The sequence below is a fragment of the Amphiura filiformis genome, chromosome 1, assembly GCF_039555335.1.
Source record: "Amphiura filiformis chromosome 1, Afil_fr2py, whole genome shotgun sequence".
Taxonomy (NCBI): domain Eukaryota; kingdom Metazoa; phylum Echinodermata; class Ophiuroidea; order Amphilepidida; family Amphiuridae; genus Amphiura; species Amphiura filiformis.
The window spans coordinates 59,630,476-59,643,457 of record NC_092628.1 but is presented as its reverse complement, the minus strand read 5'-3'; the positions used below and the strand labels follow the sequence as shown (position 1 = coordinate 59,643,457).

Here is a 12,982-nt window from a genome sequence, read left to right as displayed (position 1 = left end):
AATGTTTTTAATTCCCCCCTTCCAATTGTTTCCAATCCCCCTCCAAGGTATACAGGGCTGTCAACTTTTCACAATTGCTTGGAATCAGATATTGTTGAACAGGGGTGTGGAGATGGAAATATTGTTTGCCAACTAAATTGTTAACCCCAAATGTTTTTCACCAGGGTGCTCAAGAATCTAAATAGGTGGGGGAGGGAGGAACTTAGGGACAAATATTTTCGTCCATTAACAATATTTTGACAATGCAAGAGATTTTACTATCTGTTGTGAGAAGGTTCCAAAATAATAGGGGCTATGCAATAATCATGAGACCCCCTTCTCAGTTTGCCAAAAAGTCCAGATAGGCGTATATTTTGCGAGCGTAGCCATTTTAGAGTTTTATTTAAGGCACTCCGGCCCAGTGGTGTAGCCAGGGGGCAAGGAGGGAGAGCTGCCCCCTGTGTGAAGTCCCCCCCCTGCTGACTGCCCTGATATGTAAGATTTTTAGCACTTTTTTAAAAACAATTTTCGCCAGGAATTTTCGTCAAAGTCTGCGCCCCCTTAAAAGTTGGCTTGCCCCCTGCCTCCTCCCCCTCAGTAAGTGCTGGCAACGCCACCGTCTTCTGGCTCCATGACTGTGCCAAAAATCCAAAAATTGCTTGCCCCACCCCTTGGCTTGCCAAAATTTGCTCTCCCCCCTTTTTAAAAATTTTTTGTTTATTATTGTCCCCCCTTTTAGGGCTCATAATTGGGCACATAAATTTGTTTCTCTTTTCTTTTGTATGTTAATTCTTGCTGCTTTCCTTCAAATGGTCTGGCACTGTCTGACTGTGCAATCATGGTACAAGGTCAAAGGTCACAGGGAAACTCCCGGCTGGCTTCCTACCCGGAAATAAACAACTGCCAAAGATCAGATGCGATTTATGTAAATCATCTTTTCTGACCTGTAAAATAAATGATTTTTACATGAATGAAGTATTCACTCGAAGACGTGTAATTGATTTATTATTGAGCATTATATGAATCGATCAGCTTTGCTTGTAAAAGCTTAAAAGCCAAGGTAAGCTTAAAGTTTAGTCATGAACACATGGAGACAGGCAGACATATGTCCTATATTTAAAAAAGGTGACAGGGCTAAACCAAGTAACTATAGACCTGTCTCCTTAACAAGTGTTGTGTGCAAAATATTAGAGCACATAGTGCATTCGCACATCATGGATCATCTGGAAGAGCATAATATTCTAGTTGATAACCAGCATGGTTTCCGGGCCAAGCATTCAACAGAGACCCAGTTAATACTGACATTGAATGATCTGACAAAAAGTATGGAAGAGGGAGAAACTGTACACATGGCTATTCTAGATTTCAAAAGGCATTCGATAAAGTGCCGCATCTAACGTCTGCTTAGTAAGCTAGATTTCTACGGAATCCGAGGGAATCTGCAAAAATGGATTCGTCACTTTTTAACAGAAAGAACACAAAGAGTTGTTTGCGATGGGATCACATCTGAAACCAAGCAAGTCACTTCCAGCGTACCACAAGGTACAGTCACAGGACCACTGGATTTTTGATCTATATAAATGATCTTCCAGATAACCTTGCAAACAAGGCAAGAATGTTCGCGGATGACTGTGTCATCTACACAGCAGCAAAAACACAGCAGGACCTTCAAACTCTTCAAGATGACTTGAGAAAGCTTGAAGAATGGCAGAATAGATGGGGATGTCCTTTAATGCAGCAAAATGCTACATAATGAAAATTAGCAACAAGATGCAACCTCCGGATATGGATTATACTTTTTGCCAGAAAAACTGCAAGAAGTGTCATCGCACCCATACCTGGGAATAGAAATTGATAACAAGCTCAATTGGAATACACAGAGGAAAAACACAATTTCTAAAGCAAACAGGGTGCTTGGTTGTCTCAGAAGAAACCTATGGTTCTGCACCAAGGAAGTTAAAGAAACTGCATATATGGCTTTAGTGCGGCCAATACTCGAATATGCAAGCACAGTCTGGGGGCCATACCAGGATGGAGCAATAAATCAACTTGAAGCCGTGCAGCGTAAGGCTGCCAGATTTTGCATGGGGACTTCAAGCAAAGAAGTAGTGTGACCAAGATGATACAGGAGTTAGGATGGGATTTATTGGAAGATAGAAGGAAGCAAGCAAGACTAGCAATGATGTATAAGATAACAAACAACATGGTGGGCATAAACAAGAACGACCATATGGAGCTAATAAAAGAAACAAGAACCAGGAAGAAGAACAGCAGCAATTATAAACCAATTTATGCAAGACTCAACACATACAAGTACAGCTATTTTCCAAGAGCAATTAGGGAGTGGAACGCAACAGGAGAAGAAACAATCAAGGCAAGCACAATTGATAGCTTCAAGAACCGGCTCAACAGTCAACCAAACAGAACAATTAGATAGAGACACCGTCAGACACGCACCATATATCCGCGACCATGACCCAAAAAGTTGGTGAACTGCAGCTAATAATCTGTATCTACCGACTCAACCAAGAAGAAGAAGAAGAAGAAGAAGCACTCAGGGAGATGCATACAAACAGCAAGCATCTATAATTGAAGACCAAATTAAAAAAAACTAGTTTGCGTATGACGTCCTGTCATCCAGACCAAAAATGCTGTACTGCGCAGGTCAGCAACCAATGACGTCAGACGCAAACTAGTCTTTTTAATTCAGTCTTTAATGTGTAGCGTCTGTCCACATAGGAGCACAAAATATAGACAAGGCTTCTTTTATCGGAACATGAATGATGCATTGGTTTAGTGGAGAGCTCCCAGGATGTGTGTAATGCTTACTAGTGAACGTTGATCGACTGAGGACGTCAGTCTCGGGGTCAGTCTATACCCAGTTGCTTTTGCAAAACAGCAAATTGTGCGCATGTTCAGTATGCAAATACGGCGGCGATTTCCACAGACTGTGATAATGCGTGCAATTCGCATTTCTGTAATACAGTATTTAGAAATGACCAACAATTGTGTGTTCTCAAGTGGTTATTTATATTAGCAACCCAACACACATTTGTATTGGTTCATTCAACCATTGAAGTGCTTTCTACTTTTGTTCTGGTTTATTCATGCAATTCCCTCCCACATTTTCAATGTAAAGTGCCAGGTGGTAGTAAAAGTAAAAACAGTTACTATGACCAGAATATTAGGGCTAGGGAGTATAGCTTTAAGAAAAGTGCAATTTTCACTATATATATGTCTACAGTGTATACATGAATTCATGATCAAGTCTCCAAAAAAGTTGCCTTTTGCAAAATTTGCATATGAACATTTCTGTAGTGTTTTCCTAACCATTTATAGAGCATTATTTACAAAAGTTCTGGTGTACAAATCCAAAAGTATTTCGGTATAAAGATGTTATAAACATACCTCAATGACGTTTCGTACTACATCGTAGTACTTTCTCAAATTGACTGATCAACTCTCACACTCCTAGTCTGTTTCCTGCTGAGTGAGCTTTAGTGAGACTTGGTTGGGTTAGGGTTAGTCATGTATACTCACTCCATTTTCCCTATATTGTCAGTTGTCACTTCCACAGAGGGTGTATGGATTTCAACTGGCATAGTCTATTACGACTTGAAACTGAAAGTTGATTGAACTGCAGCCAATGAATGTAAATATTTTTTATATAATTTTCAGATGGCAGATAAACCTGGTCAGAAAATATTTGAGCGGTTCATGCGTGAGCAGCACCAAGGAAGAGAAGATCAAGATGAAGAGGAGGACAAAGAAATTGCAGGTCTCATCCAATGCAGCATCTGTCTTCGTACGATGACCGATCCTAGAGCTTTCCCATGCCTTCATTCTTTCTGTTTTCCTTGTATGCAACGACTAGCTCAAAGCAGCCAAGTACCTAGAAAGTCAATCCAATGTCCAATGTGTAAAAAGAGCTTCCAAATACCACCCTCTGGCCTAGAGAGTTTGGTTGTGTCCAATTTCTACATAACAACTTTGAAGGACAGGAGATCCCTGCAAGAGAAGTTGATTCCTTGCACATCATGTAATGATTCTACTTTAATAGCAGTGGCCAGGTGCCTAGAATGCAAGGACTTTCTTTGTGAGAAATGTTATGATGCACACAAGACTGTTCGAGTGCTCAAAAGCCACCGTGTCTGCACCTTGAAGGAGTTGAAATCAGGGACTGTTGATTTTAACTCCAAACCCAAGGAGCAGTTTTGTGAAGTGCACAAGGGAGAGACTCTGCAGCTGTTTTGCTATACTTGCAATATTCCAATTTGCAAAGTTTGTAGTGAAGAAACGCACCCATCAGGAAGTCATACTTACGTAGATCTACCAGGGAGTGACACTAATCAACAAGAACGAATCAAGGAACTAGCAGAGCAGTGTCAACAGATGACGAAAGAAATCGGTGATGCGATTGATGAAGCGAAAAAGACAAAAGATGAGTTCAAAGACTCTGTACAGAAAGCCTTTGATGGAATCGATGAGTCCTCACAGGTCGCACGAGCACAGATGTTGGTGACACTTGATAAGAGAAAGCAGGATCTTGATAAGTCACTGAAGAGGCATGAAATGGAGCAATCTACTGCAATGAATAAGCACCTTGAAGACCTTCTGTTCCACCAAGCTCGCCTTAAGAATGCTCTTGATATGGTCAGTCAAGCGACAAGCTCAAGCTCCTTTTATGCTACTGCTGAACTTTATGCAACATTAACTGATACACTTCAACAGCTGGCCAATTTGAAACCTGCAAAATTCTGCAATGAATCTGCAGGAGTAAGGTTTGCTGCTTACTCGAGTTCATCAAGCAGCTGTTCAGTTCCACCTCTTGGTTATCTTACCCCAAGGCGTAGTGAAGAGTTGGGTACATGGGTGTTACTGAAGCACTTCGCTTCTCATCGTCAGATAAACCAAGGTAGAGGTATTGTAGTTCATCCAAACAGTGATATTGCTGTTGCAGATATTGGAGCCTGTCGAGTCGCTGTGTACAACAAACTGGGGGAGTTTAAATTTCCAATACAAGGTACAAGGGGAAGGTCAAATAGTGGAGGTACTCATGGGATTGCTGTTAGTGCTAATGGCCTCTACTTTGTCACTGGGCTTGCAGATTTGGTGGAAGTCTTCAATGCTGATGGTACCTTGCAATATAAGTTTCCTGCAGTATCTCCTAGCAACGTGCCTTCCAATCAGGAAGATGAAGAATCCAGTCTTATTGGCATCACTGTTGATGCTGCCACTCAACATGTTCTTGTTGGTGACATCAAATCCAAATACATCAGTAAGCATCGTCTGGATGGTACACATATAAGTAGCATACAAGTGGATATACAACCATGGTATATCCAGGTGACAGCTCAATCAGTTATCGTAGCAAGTTCCTATGAAGAACATGCTGTGAATATGTACGATCAAGAAGGATACTCCTTCATAACTGTAGCATACCTACAGGATTATCGCCAGACATGTGGTATCCTACAGGACTCTGCGTCGCTCATGATCTTATCTTTGTGAACAACTTTGCTCTTAACAGTGGTGTGTACTGCTTCTGTGCATCGACTGGGAAGTATTTGGGTATGATCGCTAATATAGTCAGCTGGGGTACGGGGATTACATCAAGTGAAGAAGATGGTCGTCCCAAGTTGCTGGTGAGCCAGGGAAGATGGACAGGAAATGAGAGTGGAGTCAAAGTATTTGCTTTGGAGTGACGATTGAACAAAAAATGTCAGGCAAAAACAAGTATGTCTCAAAGCTGCCCCACACATAATTTTGTGATGTACATTTGTCTTGGAGGAATTTTCCAATTTAGTTTTCCTGCAAATTTTTAAAAACAAAAATACCCAAAAATGTCAATAAAAATGTTAAAAATGTTAAAAGCCTTGTTGGTATTTTGTGATAGTGATGATATTTCATTGTGTATACATGTAAGTATAAGCATCTCAAACTTATTTTGACTTAAGGTTTGAGGAAAGAAAAATCGTATTCTGTAATCCGCATTCGCAAGCTTTGAGACATACTATTATAAGTTTTTGGCCTTAGCTTTGGACAATCTAATCATAACAGTATGACGAGTTCTATGCAAAGCATGATATCCGCCATTTTCAAGCTTTTTGAGATATTAAAGGCCCCAACATCTCAACATGTGCCCTATAATGATGGTGTTAAATTGACACCCCGCTATAAAATTCCAAGATATGATCAGAAAGAGTACATTATTCTTAGTATTTGCTAGATCAGTTATATTTGCCAATATATCTCAAATTGAGAAAAATGGATATATCAGATATTTGCAAATGAACTCCTCATATTATGTAGATGAAACTGGTGTATTTGTGTAAAAGCATCTACTAATATGATTCAATGGGACATGTGTACATGTATCATTAGGGAGAGGAGCTAGGTTACAATACAGTAGCAAGATTTATACAGCCTGGTGGAGTGAAGAGGCTACTCATGAAAAATGTTTCACTAAACAGAACACTGCCTTACCAAAGCAAATGATTTCAGTTTTGGTTGGATGACTTTAGATAATAGGCAAAGCTACAATACTACCAAGTCAGATCTTATAGAAATACTTCATGGATTTTTAAATGATTGAGTGGATCTTTAATGAGGTTTAGGAACTACTATTTTTGTACCTACATATGTATAGTTGATTTGTAAGATTAAAAGATGAAATTGCATGGTGAAGGAATAATATTATTATAAAATATTATAATCAGGCTATATTACAGTAGCACAAATGAAGAAATATTATTATTATAAAATATTATAATCACGATATATATTACCATATACTTTGAGCAGCTCGTAATCGGCGGGAATTGTTAGGCTTTTACCACTACGCCAAAAAAGTAGACCAACATTAAGAGTGATATAGTTGATCTGCCTGGTTATCCTTCAGTAATAAGGTTAGTAATTTCTTGAGGACCCTTGTGTGCCATAACACCATGTTACAACTTTTGATAAACCTAGAGGCTGAAACTGCTGAATGTTCGAAAGTGCAATGCACCACCACCATAACTTTTGACAAGTATTCAGCTGAACCCTACGATGCCGATGACCTGTACATCATGGCATAGAAATTTATCTCACACAGCAATACAAGTCTGATACATGTATATAGTTTTATTTATAAATGTTTATATATTTGGAATAAGCTGAAATAACATAATGAATGTGGATGGCAATTTAAATATTGCATGCACACAATGTATGCAATACTTTCTTAAAGGGGCACTTCGTGATCCACAGCCTCATCCCCCACTTTTCTCAAAAAAGTTGAGATTTTTATATCACTGGAAACCTCTGGCTACATAATGTTTATGTACAAAATATTTCTTGCAGATTAATTCGTTTAGCAAAGATATCGTGAAATTTGAATTTCGTTCTGGTGCACCAGAACGAAATTACAACGTATTGTCTATGGAGCAGTGTAATACACATAATCATGCATAACTCGCAAACGCAATATCGGAATCAACTGAAATTTTGGGAATATGCTTTTTCGTGGATATGTACTGAAAAATGTCATAAAAAGAGGATGCTAGGATCACGAAATACTCCTTTAATAAATACAAATTCTTTACACAATATATTATATATTTTAAAAAAAACCTTTATAATCTTAGAAAGAACTTTCAAAACTTTCAAAAAGTACTTCCAATCAGATGTTAAATCTTAACTGCCAAATTTCAGATTGCTTTATAGAAATAGATTGTTACTGTTCAATGAATAAATTGTTACATGCTCAGTGTAATGTTTGTTTTTACTGTTTAAAACTAGAATTACACATCAGAACTCTTACCCCCCCCCCATTAAAAACTCAAAATTACGAAAATGTAATTTGTGACCATCCACGGCGAATGAGCCGTAAATTCCTCCCCCTGTCAATTTTGTTTTATTTCGTGTTTAAAAAATAAACATCATAAACTTTAAAATGGTATATCATTTGACTTCAAACGATATCCAGAAGCGGGGTTATGGTTTGTTAAACTTTGCTCCTTCAACAAAATTATAGCTTTTTACGTTTTTACATGTGTCTCTTTTTCCACATTGTTGGCAGTAAATATCAAACAGTCATAATTGGCGGTCATTTCAAATCATCCCCAAGTCAACGAGGTTTAAGAAAGTTCTCTCATTGTTAATTGTTGGTTATGCATACCTGTACAAAATACAATACCTGGTAACCCATCACTTGAACAGGATTTAGCAATATAAGCAAACAAAGACCAGAGCTATTAAAAGTTCTATAGCCATCTAAGGTAGAAGCTTATTATCCACTTCAACAATAGGATTATTGATTAGTTTTGACTATCGAAATGAGACGGATGTCGGGCCAGCTTAAGTTACCGATGAATATGACCTTCGTACACATTTTACACCGTAACTCGGAATACAATTTAGGGAATTTACGGCTCATTTGTGCTGCCGGGTCACATTTGGGGGCGATTAATGGAAGAATAGACACCCCTGTTAAGTAAAAGGCAACATCAGCCCTTTGATATACTAGAGACTTTGCGAAATGAAGTTAGAAAATTTACTTTAACTGGAACGGCAACTTTACTCCAACGCGAACGTATAGTTGGTTACTGCAACAACAGCGTATTGTCGCTCATAAACTCGGGACGTGTATCATGTGCGTTCAAAAGAAGAGCATGTGTATGTGTAAGAGCTTGTAACTGACTACATCAAAATGTCTCTCTTTTGTTAAGTCAAGTGGTTATTAGTCCCACTTCAAGACAAAAGACTCTACCTTAAGAGCTTCGTTTGAGTAAACATGAATGAACTCGCGATACCACTCAACGAGGATTATGTCGGGACCCAGCATTAATCTCCTTATCATATTATTTTGAAACTAGCTATACGTTTCAATTAAATTATCGTAAGAATATTAATAATTAATATTCTTACGATAATTATATACTCGGGGAGCTATAGGGCCACTTTCTGTGCACCCCCACAGGACCAAACCAAACCAACTTTTTTAGGTTCCTGAGATGACCCCAAAACATAATCAGGATGTTTCCAAAAATATAAACTGGCCCCAAGGGGGTAAAAGGTCATAGGGTCAAAATTTTAAACTTGCTCAAATTGTGTTAAAAACCATTCCAATGTATTAGTCACAAGGATTCCGAAAACGTATAGTTTGACCTATCTAGGACGTATCGTTCTTGAGTTATAACCAAAAAGGTCAAAGGTCACATTTTTGCCTCTATAGGGGTCGAAAACAACAAAGTGCTCCGATTTTGCCAAAAGAGGTGTCAAAATTGTTGTTTTGATGAAACAAATCAAATAAGGATAGGATTACACCATCTTGGATGTTTCGTTACCTAGGTAACACAGCAAAATAGGCCCTACCATATTGAGGCCTATTGACCTTGACCTATTTTGCTGTATTACCTAAGTAACGAAACATCCAAGATGGTGTAATCCTATCCTTATTTGATTTGTTTCATCAAAACGAAAATTTTGACACCTCTTTTGGCAAAATCGGAGCACTTTGATGTGACCTTTGACCTTTTTGGTTATAACTCAAGAACAGCTAGTACATCCTAGATATGTCAAACTATACATTTTCTGAATCCTTGTGACTAGGGAATACATTGGAATAGTTTTCAACACAATTTGAGCAAGTTTGAAATTTTGACCCTATGCAAAGTTCGATGACCTTTTACCCCCCTTGGGGCCAGTTTATATTTTTGGGAACATCCTGATTATGTTTTGGGGTCATCTCAGGAACCTAAAAAGTTGGTTTGGTTTGGTCCTGTGGGGGTGCACAGAAAGTGGCCCTAGCTCCCCGAGTAATAGGCCTATCGGCCTATTTATTATTTAATAAAGGCTCGTCAGCTTTATCAATTTCATATTCCAATTACTACGCAAAGCCTAATGAAATACATATTCTTTATTTCTTTCAATTCCCTTCCTTCGGAATCTCTCTCCCCTTCCCCTCTTGTTTCACCTTCCCGACTTTCTCCATATTTCCCCCCTCCTTCTCCCCTCTATCTGTACTCACTCTATCAAATTTGACCCTCCTATAATTACCCACTCGCACTCATGTCCCTCCTTAGTGACTTTGTCAGGGTTTTTCTGTTAGGAGGGCGTGGGCTGATTCTCAAAGGGAAACGTTTTTACAAAATGGGCTTAAAATGGCAGAAAAAGGCCTAAAAGCGTAAAAATATCACAGCGGCCAGCATCCAAAAGGGGAGGGTCAAGAAGGAGGACAAGATGTCCCACTGGGGAGCTGCCCCCCTGGCTACCAGCAAAGCACCTCCCTGTCCACTTTCAATGCCCTCCCTCTCCTCCTCCCTACCCCTTCTCTTACCAGGCACAATCTATGACATGTTATATATATAAATGTTATGCACCTGCTTGTTTCTAACTTCATTTCGCAAAGTCTCTACTAAGAGCAAAAAGTATCCAACTCACCAAGGTCCCAACCATCTAAAAGAACATTGTGATATGTAAGGACAAGGTTACCTGCCCAAATCCTAATATAAATATTTAGTAACTAGGCAGTTACCAGTATTTGGCGGTTCTCGGCTGTCGCGATTACCTGGCTGATGGTGACTGTACTCACCAAGTTTTATGCCCATAGGACAGTTTTTACTAATTTGACCTCAGATGACCCCTTGTGACCTCGAAATGACCTTCCAAAATTTTGCTCCAAATGTTGACTGTACCCACCACGTTTCATGCCCATACAAAAGTTTTTAGTAATTTGACCTTGGATGACCCCAAAATGACAGTCCAAAAATTTGACTCTAAAAGTAGACTGTACCCACCAAGTTTCATGCCCATACAACATTTTTTACTAATTTGACCTCAGATGACCCCTGGGTGGCCCCAGATGACCTCAAAATGACCATCCAAAATTTGACTCTAAAAGTTGACTGTACCCACAAAGTTTCATGCCCATACGACAGTTTTTCCTAATTTGACCCCTGGATGACCTCGGGTGATCTTGGCCCACTAATCGAAACAAACTTGTTCTGTCTGGGTCCACATGCACCCACCCACCAAGTTTGAGGAATATGCGACCCCTAGTCTCTGAGAAAATAGGCGGAAAACAGTTTTTACTAATTTGACCTCAGATGACCCCTGGGTGACCTTGACCCACTAACCAATGCAAACTTGCTCCGTCTTAGGTCAAGATGCACCTACCCACCAAGTTGCATGCCCATATGACAGTTTTTACTAATTTGACCCCTAGATGACCTCTGGTGACCTTGACCCACTAACCAATACAAACTTGTTCTGTCCCGCGTCAAGACACACCCACCCGTCAAGTTTGAGGAACGTGCGACCCCCAGTCTCCGAGACTTATTTGACCCCTGGATGACCTTGGGTGACCTTTCCCCACTAACCAATACAAACTTGTTCTGTCTCGGCGGTTCTCGGCTATCACAATTACCTGTCCGATGGCGACTGTACCCACCAAATGCCATGCCCATACGACAGTTTTTACTAATTTGACCTCAGATGACCCCTGGTGACCCTGAAATGACCTTCCAAAAATTAGGCTCTAAATGGTGCCTGTACCTACCAAGTTTCATGCACATACGACAGTTTTTACTAATTTGGCCTCAGATGACCCTTGGTGACCCTGTAATGACCTTCCAAAAATTTCGCTCTAAATGTTGACTGTACCCACCAAGTTTCATGCCCATATGACAGTTTTTACAAATTTGACCTCAGATGACCCCTGGATGACCTTGGGTGAGGTTTACCAACTAACCTATACAAACTTGTTCTGCCTCGGGTCAAGGTGCACCCACCCACCAAGTTTGAGGAACATGCGACCCCTAGTCTCCGAGAAAAACAGTTTTTACCAATTTGATCTCAGATGACCTCGGGTGACCTTGACCCACTAACCAAAACAAACTTGTTCTGGCTCGGGTCAAGGTGCACCCACCCACCAAGTTTGAGGAACATGCGACCCCTAGTCTCCGAGAAAAACAGTTTTTACCAATTTGATCTCAGATGACCTCTGGTGACCTTGACCCACTAACCAAAACAAACTTGTTCCGTCTTGGGTCAAGATGCACCCACCCACCAAGTTTCATGCCCATATGACAGTTTTTACTAATTTGACCTCAGATGACCCCTGGATGGCCTTCGGTGACCTTGACCCACTAAAAATACAAAATTGTTCTGTCTTGGGTCAAGATGCATCCACCCACCAAGTTTGAGGAACATACGCGACCCCAAGTCTCAGAGAAAAACAGTTTTACCAATTTGATCTCAGATGACCTCGGGTGACCTTGACCCACTAACCAAAACAAACTTGTTCTGGCTCAGGTCAAGATGCACCCACCCACCAACTTTGAGGAACGTGCGACCCCTAGTCTCCGAGAAATACAGACAGATAGACAGACGATGCGTATTATTATAACTAGGCGGTTACCCGTATTTGGCGGTTCGCGGCTGTCGCGATTACCTGGCTGATGGTGACTGTACTCACCAAGTTTTATGCCCATAGGACAGCTTTTACTAATTTGACCTTAGATGACCCCGGATGACCCCAAAATGACCTTCCAAAAATTTGACTATAAAAGTTGACTGTACCCACCAAGTTTCATGCCCATACGATAGTTTTTATTAATTTGACCTCAGATGACCCCAGGATGACCTCGGGTGATCTTGGCCCACTAACTGAAACAAACTTGTTCTGTCTGAGGTCCAGATGCACCCATCCACCAAGTTTGAGGAACGTGCGACCCCTAGTCTTCGAGAAAATAGGCGGAAAACAGTTTTTACTAATTTGACCTCAGATGACCCCTGGGTGACCTTGACCCACTAATCAATACAAACTTGTTCTGTCCTAGGTCAAGATACACCTACCCACCAAGTTTCATGCCCATGAGTTTTTACTAATTTGACCCCTAGATGACCTCTGGTGACCTTGACCCACTAACCAATACAAACTTGTTCTGTCCCGGGTCAAGACGCATCCACCCGTTTGAGGAACGTGCGACCCCCAGTCTCCGAGAAAAAGTTTTTACTA

At 40.3% G+C, this 12,982-nt stretch overlaps 1 protein-coding gene across 1 annotated transcript; it reads left to right on the top strand.

Annotated features, from left to right (window-relative positions):
• Positions 1 to 713: 713 nt before the first annotated feature.
• On the top strand, positions 714 to 7,546 carry LOC140149910 (uncharacterized). The gene is made up of 2 exons (XM_072171927.1): positions 714 to 1,039; positions 3,658 to 7,546. The coding sequence occupies exon 2, from the start codon at positions 3,658 to 3,660 to the stop codon at positions 5,488 to 5,490; it is 1,833 nt and encodes a 610-aa protein (XP_072028028.1). The 5' UTR covers positions 714 to 1,039; the 3' UTR covers positions 5,491 to 7,546.
• The last annotated feature ends 5,436 nt before the right edge of the window (positions 7,547 to 12,982 follow it).

Excerpts from the sequence above, each read along its gene's own strand:
- LOC140149910 (XM_072171927.1), top strand. The coding sequence starts at position 3,658 with ATGGCAGATAAACCTGGTCAGAAAATATTTGAGCGGTTCATGCGTGAG.